General features: G+C 36.5%; 2 protein-coding genes across 2 annotated transcripts; both read right to left on the bottom strand.

The window, feature by feature from the left end:
• Positions 1-1,909: 1,909 nt before the first annotated feature.
• On the bottom strand, positions 1,910-4,335 carry LOC134793752 (larval cuticle protein LCP-30-like). Its single transcript, XM_063765423.1, has 4 exons — positions 4,084-4,335; positions 3,442-3,605; positions 2,878-3,012; positions 1,910-2,331 (listed from the first exon to the last, which is right to left on the bottom strand). Exons 1-4 carry the CDS (start codon positions 4,096-4,098, stop codon positions 1,929-1,931), a joined length of 717 nt encoding a protein of 238 aa, XP_063621493.1. The 5' UTR covers positions 4,099-4,335; the 3' UTR covers positions 1,910-1,928.
• A 742-nt stretch (positions 4,336-5,077) lies between these two features.
• LOC134793766 (keratin, type II cytoskeletal 1-like) lies at positions 5,078-11,086 on the bottom strand. The gene is made up of 4 exons (XM_063765438.1): positions 10,754-11,086; positions 10,503-10,626; positions 9,660-10,249; positions 5,078-5,253 (listed from the first exon to the last, which is right to left on the bottom strand). Exons 2-4 carry the CDS (start codon positions 10,521-10,523, stop codon positions 5,097-5,099), a joined length of 768 nt encoding a protein of 255 aa, XP_063621508.1. The 5' UTR covers positions 10,524-10,626; positions 10,754-11,086; the 3' UTR covers positions 5,078-5,096.
• Between the last annotated feature and the right edge of the window lie 2,984 nt (positions 11,087-14,070).

Here is a 14,070-nt window from a genome sequence, read left to right as displayed (position 1 = left end):
AATGTTGTTCTGAGTCTCAAATGCTAAGGTCGCAATGGACTGCATAGCATCGGTGAAGAGCGCACTTGTCACGTCACTCAAATGAAACAATAGGATATACACTTACCAGTAGGCTTAGCAAAGGAGCGCCGCGACAGTATCTCGCCCGCGAGATAGACTACCGATCCCTCTCTAATTAGAATCAAAATCAGAATCAGAATCTAGTAATTAATAATTACAGTCAGAAAAAGATGAGTAGGTACTGCCCCTATTTTATTCTACTGTATCTTTCTCACGTTATCCCGGCTTTTTGCCACGGCTCATGGGAGCCTGGGGTCCGCTTGACAACTAATCCCCAGAATTGGCGTACGCACTAGTTTTTACGAAAGTAACTGCCATCTGACCTTCCAAACCCTTCTTACTAGGCCTTATTAGGATTAGTCCGGTTTCCTTACGATGTTTTCCTTCACCGAAAAGCGACTGGTTCGTACATAAGTTCCGAAAAACTCATTGGTACGAGCTGGGGTTTGAACCCGCGACCTCCGGATTGAAAGTCGCACGCTCTTTTAAATATATTTTTTCTACTGTGTTGCTATTCATTTGTGACAGGCGCTTACGATATACCCGACATAGGTAGGTATGTGTTACCTACTTGAATGTTCGTGTTATTTTCATGTTTCAGAATGTCGTTTAAAAATAAGAAGCTAACTTTGATTGTATGGCGTCGGCGGACGTGCCAGTACCACGACTATTTAAAGCCAAATTGATTAGTCCTTACGTAGAACACTCCTTTGAGACCAAAAACGTTCAACTGGTTAACCACATAAATCAGTGCCATTGCATCATCGTCAGATGAAAACATCAGGCGTGGGCTCTCCTCGACTCCGATAAAAACCAAGGGCGATCGGATTCAACTGTGATCCGTCTTCTATCGTTACATTATTGTCCTATTAGCATTCAAATTGCCATTCCTAGATGTTTATTCGTCTACTATATGGAGTTTGTGAAACTTTGATCTGATAGCGCCCCAGTTTAGAACACCACCTTTGTTTTATAGTAGTTTTATAGTTAGTATGTTTTATTACCGATACAATTTGAGTATTGACTGTCTTAGACATTTTACCGAATTAGGGTACGATTTAATAACTATAAAATGTCGTATATGTTTAATTATACCTATTGATAATAGATCGTCTTCAATATAATCTTACTTAAAATAATTAATTTTCATAATTAGTAATTACTCGTAATTATTGCCACATAAGTACACTGTAAATCGTGTGATTTCCACTTATAATTAAAGTTTTTTGAACTTTATTTTATTATAACTATTTTTATACCTTTCTTCTCTTATCACAGTTAATCAGAAAAAAATATGCTGTTTCTGAGCATAGAGTTACTAAATCGGCTTGATTAATTATGTATATACCTAATAGAATCCTACGTATATTTTGGCCTAACTGGATCACAAACGCTCACTTATGGAGAATAACCGGACAAGCACCCCGTACACAAGGAGATCCAGACGCGGAAATGGCATTGGGTTGGGCATATCCTCAGGAAACCTGACACCCACCTATCCAAAGTAGCCCTGACCTGGAAGATGCCCGGCAAACGGAAACATGGTCGCCCTAAATCTACTTGGCGCCGTTCTGTGGAGCAAGAGCTGGTTGTATTGGAGATGGGGTGGGAGGAGGCTACCCAAGCTGCCCAGGACCGGAGTCAGTGGAAGAAAAAGATTTGAGCCCTACACCTCAGCAGGGGGTAACAGGATGGAAAGTAGATACCTAATAGAATATTTATTAGGTCTACTATGCTATTTTCCAAATGTACTTAGCCAAACGCCGAAGTTAACGGCATTAAAAAAATGTCATAACTTCCACGTCCACAATTTATTTTACTATGATGTAATGATGTTAATGAAAAATGGGAAGATTGTCAGAGAAAATTCAAGCTTTAGGCAAATGAGCACCAGTCGGTTTGAAGCCATTTTCATCAGCCGTGTAATCCACTCGGTACTTGACGCCATCGTCCCCAATATATTCATAGAATCCCTTAGCTCTAGTGCCTCCACCGTTTACAGCTGGCTCGACGTTTCCTGCTTCTTCAGCCGCGATACCGTTTTCCGTTTCGAATAGATAATGATATCCGTCCACATCGACTTCACTTTCTTGTCTGAGGATTTTTGCGCTGGGCTCATAGCCTGATCTTGAATAGACCACGGGTGCGTAGGAAGCTATAGGCCTGGGTTTGACTGAGTAGACGAAGGGCCGAGCTGATGGTACAACGGACACAACTGATGGGCGGGCGGTCACCGTTGCTAGGGATGAAGCGAAGGGTTCTACTTCGAGTCTGGAAAATATTGACCTCTATTAGTTTGCAGAACGAGACGACGACGATAATGTTTTCTTTGAGACGGCGGAGGTAATTTTAAAGCTTAATTAGTTAAGTTATTTGTTTTGCGGCTAACATCACTGAGTTATTCTGTTATAAGACTTCAATACCGAAGGGGGTTAGGTATTAAAATTAGTATTACAAAATCATAAAAACATCAAAAAGTTTCTTAAAAGTATAGTTGTAAAAGGTGCAAAAAAGTAACTGTTCACTTCAGAATTCAGAATGTATTAATTGGGTAAATCATCCTTGTGATGATTCATGATTCGTTTCAAGGAATGTAGTGGGTTCTATCTATCTATCTATACTTCTTATAGAGGTAAAACAAAGTCCCCCGCCGCGTCTGTCTGTTTGTATGTATGTATGTTCGCGACAAACTCAAAAAGTACTTAACGGATTTTCATGCGGTTTTCACCTATCAATAGAGTGATTCTTGAGGAAGGTTTAGGTATATAAAGCCGGGGCGGGTCGCTAGTTATTAAAAACAGTAATAAAGAAACTAACCCATTTTGATCTCCGTAGTTGACGTAAGGTGTGAGCAGCGGTTGGTAGTACGGGTTGTACGCCTTCACATAAACTGGCTGGTACGCAGCGTAGATCGAATTGTATTTGCCATTTCGTCCGATCAGGCTCCGGTACCTAAATTATTTTTCAATTATTTAGTGTCTTAAAAAAATAAACTCCTCTGCTAGTCAAAATTCTATAGTTTAATTCTGATTCTATTTTTAACAATGTATCGGAAAGTCTAAAACATTGTTGTCGTCTACGTAATAGTAAAAACGCCTACATGGAATTGAAATTTCTTTTCAAAACAAAGGGATCCATTTATTAACGAAACGCAATAAAAAATGACTATAAAATAACCCTTTAAACCAGTTGATAAATCATAATGCAAAGCAATAATTTTCAAGTTTAAGTAATTTCCATTTGACTGAAATCACATGCCACTTTAATGATAGGTAATCTCAACAAGCTGCTAAGCCTATACTTCATACAAAGTAACTTGAAGAACGTTGCTACTGCTTATTTAAATCAGGAAGTACTTAAAAATACAATCATGATACTTACCTATTATCTAAAGCTGTGTATACACGGTACTTGGCGTCAGGCGATCCGTAGTACCTTCCCTCGTCGCCCGGGCGGTACTTGCCATCATCCCCGTATAGTCCTGGCTTGTACTGGCCATCGTCCTCAGCTACACTGAGGCCGAGTACAGCTATCACCACGAGGGACTGTCAAAATGCTATTCACATTATCTGTTGCTTGCGTACCGTACGGTCGAAAGTATTAATTTATGACCCATTTCGTAACTTATGACAATTAAAGTCGCTAGAGACCTCATACTATTGTCACTGTGGCAAGGTACAGTCAACTGTAAAAATATGGGTGCACATGCACAAATAATCTCAAAAATATGTCCCATAGCTCATGTCAGCGAATTAAGAACTATGGGACAAATTTTTGAATAAGTTGGCTACACCCATATTTTTACTGACGTTGACTGTACAAAATGGGTCATTCTTTAAAACTTTTTACTGTACAAAATTTATGCTACTTCACTATTACTCATCTTAGGCAACAACACGAAGTTATTAATATTTCTTTATTTTCACTTTCACGTACATATTTCCAAAGATCTTAATTTTTTTTTAAAGTAAGTACCTAACTATATTTCCAGCGCCACTTTTTTTTCTGTCACATTTTACTTACCAAAATCAGCTTCATGTTATCAAAAGAACGCTTGAACCGAGCGAAATAACTCGAATGATACAGTTTAAACGACAATCGGTTCTTTTATACATAAACCAAACTCGATAATGGATAGCCGAAGACATATGTCCAAGTTGCAGAAAATGGTAATTTTATTTGTTGTTCTAGCATTCGGCGCGACGAATTTGGGTCGATGCGTGATATATTAACCACGCCTATGGCCGAAAATTAGATCAAGTTGAGACCTTGTCGTCCTTCTAAAATTGTTATCGAATTGTTTGTGAAGCTTAAATGGCTATAATGGTGATTCCTTATTTTTAGCGAGCCTACTTATCTTAATGTTGTTTCATAATTTTCTTACATAATTTACTTACTACCTATTATTTGAGTGAATTGCAAAAAAAATAATATGACGTAAGTAATTAAGAAGCTGTGATTAGTCTTAAGTTAATTGATTCATTTGTGTTACGAAAATGAACTATGTAAATTGTATTGTATTGTACTTAATTCATACACATAATATGTGTATGTGACTTTATATTATAAAGTCTACACATAAAAGCATACGTAAGCAGTATATAAGCATACGTAAAAACCATAAGACTAATTACAGGTCCTTAATTTATTTATTAGTCATCATCACTTAGGTACCTATTTACAACTTCACTTTATCGTACTACATTTTAAAAGTAAAAAGATTACTAAATAATACATACACTTGCCAACCGTTTATTAACACTAACGTCACTAACGAATTTACAAATTTTACGATCAAACATAAAAAGTATTTTACGATCGCGTCTTGTATACAAAAAAATAAGCATTATAATGTTACCTATAACAGTTTACCTTATTTGTTACTGTTTTTATTTAAGAATTAAAAATACTGTTTCACATTCACTATTAATTTACCAAACAAAAAAAAAACATCTCTAAAAAATGCCTCTTTATTTCAGTTTAGTAACATACTTTTATTATGACCGAAGTTAATAAATAAATAAACAATTGAATGTTTATTCAGTAACATCGATCACCCTGACGAGCACTTCGTACTCCAGATTAAGCTTGGTCGGATGAGAATTGGCGACTGTGCTGAGGATCTTTGTGCCTTTGAAGCTGTAGAAGGACCCCGGTTTATCCCCAGGCAGGGAATTTAAACGTGGTGGGTACCTAGAAATGAAATTAGTTTAGTTAAATATAAATCTTTTGATACAAACTTTTATTCTATTCTTATTTTAACGAGATTCATTTTGATAAGGTCTCCATCATCAAGGGAGTTCGGTCGCATCATTATAATATTGGTTTGTCAAGACAGAAACAATTTTTTTCCTATAGATATCTCAAAAGCGCAATTAGTGCTCTAATGTAGAAGAAGCGTGAGTTTTATAAACTATAGCTCGTTTTTTAGCATTAGGAAAAAGGTAAACAATCTTGACGTGCCTTTTTATTGAAAAATAAGTCACGGCAAATATGTAACAAATATAAATCATATACGATTATTTACATTCTTTTGCTTTCATAAGTAATAGTTACCGTTCTTTAAAAAGCGTTTTTCAATTAAAAGACACGTCAAGATCGCGTAGTCTTTTTCTAATGCTAAAAAAACTAACTATAACGCGTCAATATTTCTTGTTGACCATACCTTGATAATACATATGCTATTTAATTTAAATGCAAAGTGCATCATTTTTTGCATTGAGTTCGGTGAGTGCTTTAATTTAGTATTAAGTGTCAAATAGCATTGATAATTATTTTAAGGCCTGTGCATAGCCGCGTGCACTTGCGCGTTGTAATGTATTATAGAGTGCGTAGCCAACATGCTAATCATTTACGCTCCGTAGCGGACGAAACGCAACTGTCACAATCACAAGTATACATTACCACTAAGTTACCCAAAATAACATTTTATTTATTTATTTAAACTTTATTGCACAAATTGACACAAAAAGAGTACACATGGCGGACTTAACGCCACATACACATGCACATTAACATTTTCTGTTTTAACAAATATGTTTAGATACTCAAAGGTCTCTAGAAACTCCATATTTAGCAAATGACTATTATTTTATAGCTATTGACTGTTAGTATTTTAAGCGGCTAAGATTATCAAATGGTATTAAAAATCCAAATTTACTTGACTTCGAATTTATTGCATTGCGTGGGCTGACAAGCGTGTAGGCGTTATTGTCAACATGAGTATCAGTCTATTGATATCAGTGCAAATACATATATTATAATATATAAATAACTGTAATCGTCATCGCAGTCGAACAGTATTTGTGCCGAATTTTGCACGGGTACGTTCAAAAGTTCCGTACCTCAAAAGGAAAAAACGGAACCCTTATAGGATCACTCGTGCGTCTGTCTGTCTGTCCGTCTGTCACAGCCTATTTTCTCGGAAACTACTGGACCAATTAAGTTGAAATTTGGTACACATATGTAAATTAGTGACCCAAAGATGGGCATGTTTTTTTCATAATTTTAAAATACATAGGTACGAACTTATTTAAGAAAATAGCCAAAAAATGACCATTCCCCCCCCCCCCCTTTATCTCCGAAACTACTGGGTCTAAAATTTTGAAAAAAATACACAAGATAGTTCTTTACCTATAGATGACAGGAAAATCTATTAGAAATGTGCAGTCAAGCGTGAGTCGGACTTATGTACGGAACCCTAGAAACGCGAGTCTGACTCGCACTTGGCCGGTTTTTTTACATTTGCATTTGAAATATTTTAATTCCTTATATTCGATCTACTGTGGTACTATTATCTAAAACTTTCTTGAGAGGAAAGGAGACGGCCGCCTTTCCATACAAAAGTAGTCCCCATTTTCCTCTCTGGATATTGATATTATAGTAAATATATCATAATTTGATGTAGGTATATTAACCATAGCTATGCCCCTACATTTGATTATACGAAACATATGCGAAAGCGCGGTTGAGCTGCATTTCTTACTACGCCAGAGCTAAAATATTTATAATTTATCCATCAAAGTTTGGTGATAGACCTATTATTTTAGTGACCAATATTACATAGGTACCTACATTTATTTGTTGATCCATTCTAGGTAAGTTGAGGTTTCTCTTGAACTTATAACTAGTACACATAATTATATATGTCTTGTAGGTACTTAAACTAAACTTTAAGTTTTACAAGTAGGGTGAGTTGTTCATCAGTTAACCACCCTTTTTTCGAGCGGTCGTATCTCGCAAATTTTCAATTAAAATCAATTATTGCGAGCATTAATCGATAGACTATTTAATTGGCTACAAATTGGCATTCAAGAAAATTTAATTTTCCTTATAGATTTTACATAATTGTGCTTTTAGAAACAAATGGAATTTGGCTAAGAGTGTCCACCCTATAGGACAGTATTAACCAGGGGGGTGTTATAGAGTTAACCGAGTTAATCACTAATTTAAATGTTTTTAATTATTTTAAAATAATAAGCCCCACAAATTTAAGAACGCAGTTTTCATTAAATACAAAGAATTATAATACTAAAAAAATAAAAGAAAATATTTTTACTCATATATTATCCTCAAAAATTAACATTTTGTAACACAGTGATTAATTGCAAAAATTCCAAGTTTCTAACATATGAAAAGTCGAATTACTATGTAATTATCATGGTACTAACATTTGTTTATTTCTTGTAACTAGTTTTCATATTTATTTGTTTAAGTTTTGCTATGATTGCAGCTTATTTTTCATCAAAAATAACATTTATATTAGTTTTAATATGACTAGCCATGGCTAAATGTTCGACATCAGATTTTGGTTAAATGATCGACACCCCCCTCTCGACGCGGGTCTGTTCATCTGACTTTGAAACTATCAGTTTAAGATACATAATACCTACGTCAAAAGAGACTTGAAGAACACATCTAAGCAGTTAAAATATTAAGATTCTTCTATAACTTAACAAAAAGGCATGAAGCGAAAAAATTCTTACCTTGATTCCCAAAAAGTTTTTACGAAATATTGAAATTCTTGTCTCACTCGTCCGTAGATGGAGCGAGCGAGCTGTTAACTGGGGAGTAGGGCAGGCAAGTACTTAGGTATCTAATGCCTTTGGTTGCATCAAACGGTAACGATAACGTCGCGTTCGCCAGATATTCGCTTGGCTAATTGTGTACTAGTGGCTAACTGATGAACACCCGACCCTACCTACTTTTTAAAAACATTTTAAATTTAAGAAAAATCTTATACGTGATTTTGTTACTTAAACTTTTCTTTAATTTTAACCAAAGCAATTCCTAAACGATAAAGAACCTGCCCTTTTTAATTATGTTCTTAAAACAGTTATTTACGATTTGAGATATACTTATAATACGGTGATTCATTTGGAAATAAAAAGTGGTGAATTAGTCGTGGAACTTTACAAAACCCCTCGGGACGATGACCGCAGGAGGCCGATTCTGTGTTATCGATTTGATAAGGTTTTTTTTTTCTTATTTTGATACGTCCTTAAGTCATGTCATCAGTCATCTCACGGGCACCGCTAAGTCCGAGCGAGATGCCTTAAGAGACGACACTTGATTGCATTTCGTGAGCACCAATGAGCGTTATCGGCTCACGCTGCAGCTGTGCACGCTGGCCCAAAGTCGTATCAAAATACAACAGAATCGGCCCCAGGAATTTCGTGTTTATTGCCAATAAACGCACACAAAGCCAAAATCAACGTCATAAAGGTTATCCTTTGTAATAAATGTTTCTTTTATCAAACACATCGTATTACGAATATTGGGCCTAAGTTTTGCAAAGTTGGGGACTGTATAGAGAAAAGTAAATACAGTTAGCAATAATAAGCTTGTAACTATCAAAATAAACGTTTTGCTAAAAATATTAAATTAATGCATTTTTTCTGTCACCTGAAAAGTTACCGATATAAGTATATACCTGTTATTATTTGACATTTCAGATAATTAATTTCTTAATTAACCCTTTCCTTAAAAATACATAAGTCAAAATGATAGATTAAGGGCCAGTTGCACCAAACCGTCTGTCACCTTTAAAGCGTTTGCTAAATGTTATTGTATGGGAAGTTTCATAGATCTCTGCTGTGTAACTTTGATTAGTCTGTTAACTGTGGTTAGTGCAACTTGCCTTAAGTCAAACGATTAATAGCTAATTAACGCTTGTTTATGAATAACGCCATAAGTACTTACTGCGTAACGAACTCCGAAGCATTCTCCTGCGTCGGCGACAGGTAGTGGCACTTGACAGCCACCTCATTATCGGCGTACGCCTTGTTGTAGTGCGCCGAGCTGCCCTGCGACTCGTCGCCGAAGCCGATGTAGTCCGGAGACACGTACTGGTTGACCAACGCCTTAATGATCTGGTGGAGATGAGGGTATTGCTACTTACTGCGTAACGAACTCCGAAGCATTCTCCTGCGTCGGCGACAGGTAGTGGTACTTGACAGCCACCTCATTATCGGCGTACGCCTTGTTGTAGTGCGCCGAGCTGCCCTGCGACTCGTCGCCGAAGCCGATGTAGTCCGGAGACACGTACTGGTTGACCAACGCCTTAATGATCTGGTGGAGATGAGGGTATTGCTACTTACTGCGTAACGAACTCCGAAGCATTCTCCTGCGTCGGCGACAGGTAGTGGCACTTGACAGCCACCTCGTTATCGGCATACGCCTTGTTGTAGTGCGCCGAGCTGCCCTGCGACTCGTCGCCGAAGCCGATGTAGTCCGGAGACACGTACTGGTTGACCAACGCTTTGATGATCTTGTGGAGATGAGGGTATCGCTCTGCGTAGATCTTTCTCCCGTAATCGATTTTATTTGGCTTATATGACGAATCATCTTGACCGCTTCCGTCGCCGTACCTATCTCCATTTCCATACCCATCTCCATTTCCGTCTCCTCCTCCGTATCCAAATCCTCCATTGCCTCCAAACCCGCCGTTGCCCCCAAACCCTCCGTTTGGACCCTCCTGGTGTATATATCTGTAGTCTCCGTCATCTTCGGGATACAGACCTTGTCTATAAACATACGTGTATTTGCCCTCATCGCCTCTGACGTATTTTCCTTCGCCTAAAGGCCGATAATACCGTCCGTCGTCGGAAACTTGGTATTTTCTCGGGTTATATTTCCCGTCGTCATACGGGGAACCGTGAATGATTGATAGTAACGACAGCAGTAAAATCTGGAAAATCGATGTTACATTTATATTTTCAAATTATAAGGACATTGAACATTGTTATCTACACATTTAAATAAAAACTACATATTTGTCTAAAAATATGACAGCTAATTAATTAATATATTTTAAACAAAATACGGTATTACTCCGTATAATTCTGTGCAACCGGCGCAGCATTCAAATACATCGTAAACCGTAATTAAAATCAATTATTCACTGTTCGAAAATCTTAATTTAAAAAAAAATATTCACTTACATATTTTGCATAATGCGTCATTTTGATTTTCACTGAATATTAAGTCCTGGATATTTTATCTAGTAGATTTATTTAGGCTCCCGCGATCGAAGCTCGCTCGGCTGACTTCGCCTTCTATCTGAAACTAGACTAGCCATTATATCACACGGGGAAATATTTTGAATGACATTGATCTTTAATTTTCTATACATAGGTTTTGATTCTAATTTGATTTACATTTAGATGCGCTATAAATTTTGTTCAAAACTTACCGAAAATTAGAGCCTCTTCAGGGTGCGCCGAGGTCGGTCAGTGGTATTAACATAGGTTAGATCATTTGATTCCGCCAAAGATTTTTCAATCCGTTTATCATAAATCACTCACACAGGGATTAACTGCACTAGATATCAATGTCTCGAGAGTAAACACAAAAAGAAATATATTTAAAAATAACAATAATATTTGCACTTTCGAGTCGACCGGCCTACGTGAGAGGCGTTACTCTTACATGGGATGTACTGGCGTGGACCCACTTTACACGAGGACACATAAAGATGCCAGCGCGTCGAGAACGACAATGTACCTTCTGCATTCCAAAGACCCAATTTTATTAAGATACGCTCAGATCCCTGACGCCAATCGGTGACACTAATACGGATTTCCCTTGCGCATCGAAATAGCAAAACGATGACTCCATCTGCGTCTAAACTTTTCGCATAACTTATAAATAATGCTATAATGGGTACATAAAATGTAGAATATTATGCTTTTAGTCACCGCAATAAGACCTTTATCCTATATTGGTTTATTTTATTTATTTTGAATGACTAATTCATATACGATTGGCTAACAAAATATGGAGATGTTTAAATTCATGATATGGTTTACGATCTTGAAAATACCTATTAGCGTCGCCGTATAATAGAATATACTTCTAATTTTTGCACATAATTAATTCTTGCTTTATTTATTAGGTCAAAGGTGTAACATTGAATAAATATCTATTCAATATCCGTGTTATTTTTATCTGTTAGATCGAACTACTTAGTTATTGCTCTAATATTTGTCATGACAAATCTAAAACTGGTTCAAAAGGGTAGTTCAAGGTAAGATCTACCTAACTAGTCGAACGGGTCTATGATGGTCGCGCTTTTATCGTTTATCGTCTAGTTTTCACAAGTATGTACCTATGTGCGAGAGCGATGCTTTACATGACAGTCGGTAAAAGCTTAACCATTCTGTACCAACTGAGCTTTTACTAGTTATTTATTTTACAAGGGGGCAAAGTTGTTGTTTAACCGCTCGTGCTAAAATTGATACACGAGCAAGCGAAAGATTCCAAAATTAAAAATTAAAAATGGAATCTTGAGCATCGCGAGGGTTTCAAAGCACGAGGGTTAATATTTTTTTCACCACATCAACCCGAAGAAAATATTAACTGTAATATATTAAACAAAATCAAACCAATTGACATCAAATGAATGTTATTAAATATTTATCATTCAAAATCATCATTTAAAAGCCAATTCTACCAGCCAACATAAGAAAACAACTCAAAATTTGCATCTGATTACTTTGCCTCACATGTGAATAAAATGCAACTTTGCTATTAGTTTTTGAACAATCAAGAGAGCCTTTTGGTGTTAGTGTGGTCAAAACATATTTGCCACTTCAATTTGTGCTAGTTCCTACAGTTATCGTTGTCAGAGGCCACAATCTCTAGGTATCTTTCGATTAGGTACGTCAAATTAGAAGTTTATAAGCTTGAAACATAGAGTTATATATTTGACAGAGGGAATGTCACTTAAGACAAACTGTGACACTGCAATGGCGGACGGTTTGAAAGTGTGCGTGTAGACGAGTGATACCATGTAACACAAATTCTCCCCTAATGGTGGAACAATTATTTTCAATATCGTCCTTGTTTTCAAATATTAAAATAGGACAGTTTTACGTTAGACAATAAAAAAGTGTGTATCTAACTGATTTAATAGGTCTTGAAAATGCGCATTGTTGCACAATTACTTTGTGCAAATATTATTTTCAATACCTAATGATATTTAACTTGTAAGTTGTAACATATCTGGTTTTAAACAAAAAATAAATATAAGGTAAATGTACTAGTGCTCGACATGTTAATGCCCAATAGATGACACCTTGCTGTCACCTCTATTGACAATGACTTAAGTTTCAAGATGACATGTACTGGACTGGAACCGCGACGAGCACCATGTGTATGTTTACCTTACATAACAAATAAACGTTAACTATCAAACATTATTCATGTAAACGTCTTTAATCTCCTTATTATCGGGAAATTACCATGCCGACCTAGTTTGAAATGCAAAATCAATAATTTAGCTATTTACCTAAATATCCTAAATGATCTCTTATATACATAATGATTTAATAAGAACGGCATCAATTACCCTACTTTCGGGAAATTACCCTATTCAACTTACTGGTCACACTCTTGTTTCGCATTTATAAACAATGAAATATGGAGATTTTATGTACTATACCCTGATAATTGATAAAATTAGCTATGAAAAGTTATTCCGTCACTTTTTTCTTTCGATCGGTACAATTCTTGCAGGATTTAACTACGCATGCCGGCATATTTTACATTTTTCTTGGACAAATTTACTTCACTGACGTTTCGATCCGTCTGACGGCAAATTGGTGGATGAGGGCATTGAGATAACTGTCAATGTGTGTGTGTCACGCGTAAATACTAGGAAATTGGTGGATGATGGAATCACAGTTTTTGTCTTAGCAAAATTACGTCCGTAGTATTCTAGGTCCATGGCTTGAAAAGAGAAATTGAGAAAAGTGGTAAACAGGCAGACATACGAACGTACAAAGAAATGAAGATGATGGTTCCTTTTTTTGAGGTACTGGACCCTAAAAATAATTCAAAACAAATAGCAACATAGCTAGATTTTAAATACTAAATTCTAGATTATTAACCTACTGACATATTAATCCAAAACTAGATATAGAATCGATGCATCTCATAAAAAGTAGCATAGCGCGTGGGCGAGGTGTTCGAAATTACCTTGACACCCTCCTATTCTCTTAGCAATACAGTCGCGTCAAGATCATTTTGAACACATGGCCCGCTTAGCAACTTCTGCTGCTGACTGTAGACGCTTGCGTGATGGGTTGGTCATCCTTGTATAATGTGGGTCAAAAGGATCCACCGTGACATTTTTTGTCTTATCTGCATCTTTACGCACATAAACAACGTTGACGTCCAGTTGCTACTTATCGACACAATTAATACAATCGCACAATACGTTTTCGATGCAGCGGCTTTGCTGGTTCAGCATAATAGTTTGTCACTGTCACGTTAGATTTCACTGTCACGTCAGATTTCACGGTCAATTTTCTCAATAGAATAGGTATGTCTCTATCGTTGCCGCATTACTGTTGCGATTAGAACATTCTATGCGTCACTCATTTTATCAAAGGATTAAATAAACATAGGGATGATCTCCAGATAGACCAGATAGACCCAGTAAGCTCAATAAAGCTTTTCTTTACCTGTAATTTAGGCTTTTAATCACTACTATTGGTGCTGACTGTA

This window comes from Cydia splendana, chromosome 9 (genome assembly GCF_910591565.1).
Source record: "Cydia splendana chromosome 9, ilCydSple1.2, whole genome shotgun sequence".
NCBI lineage: Eukaryota > Metazoa > Arthropoda > Insecta > Lepidoptera > Tortricidae > Cydia > Cydia splendana.
Note: the sequence above shows the minus strand (reverse complement) of the source record. Positions and strands in the feature narration are given on the sequence as shown.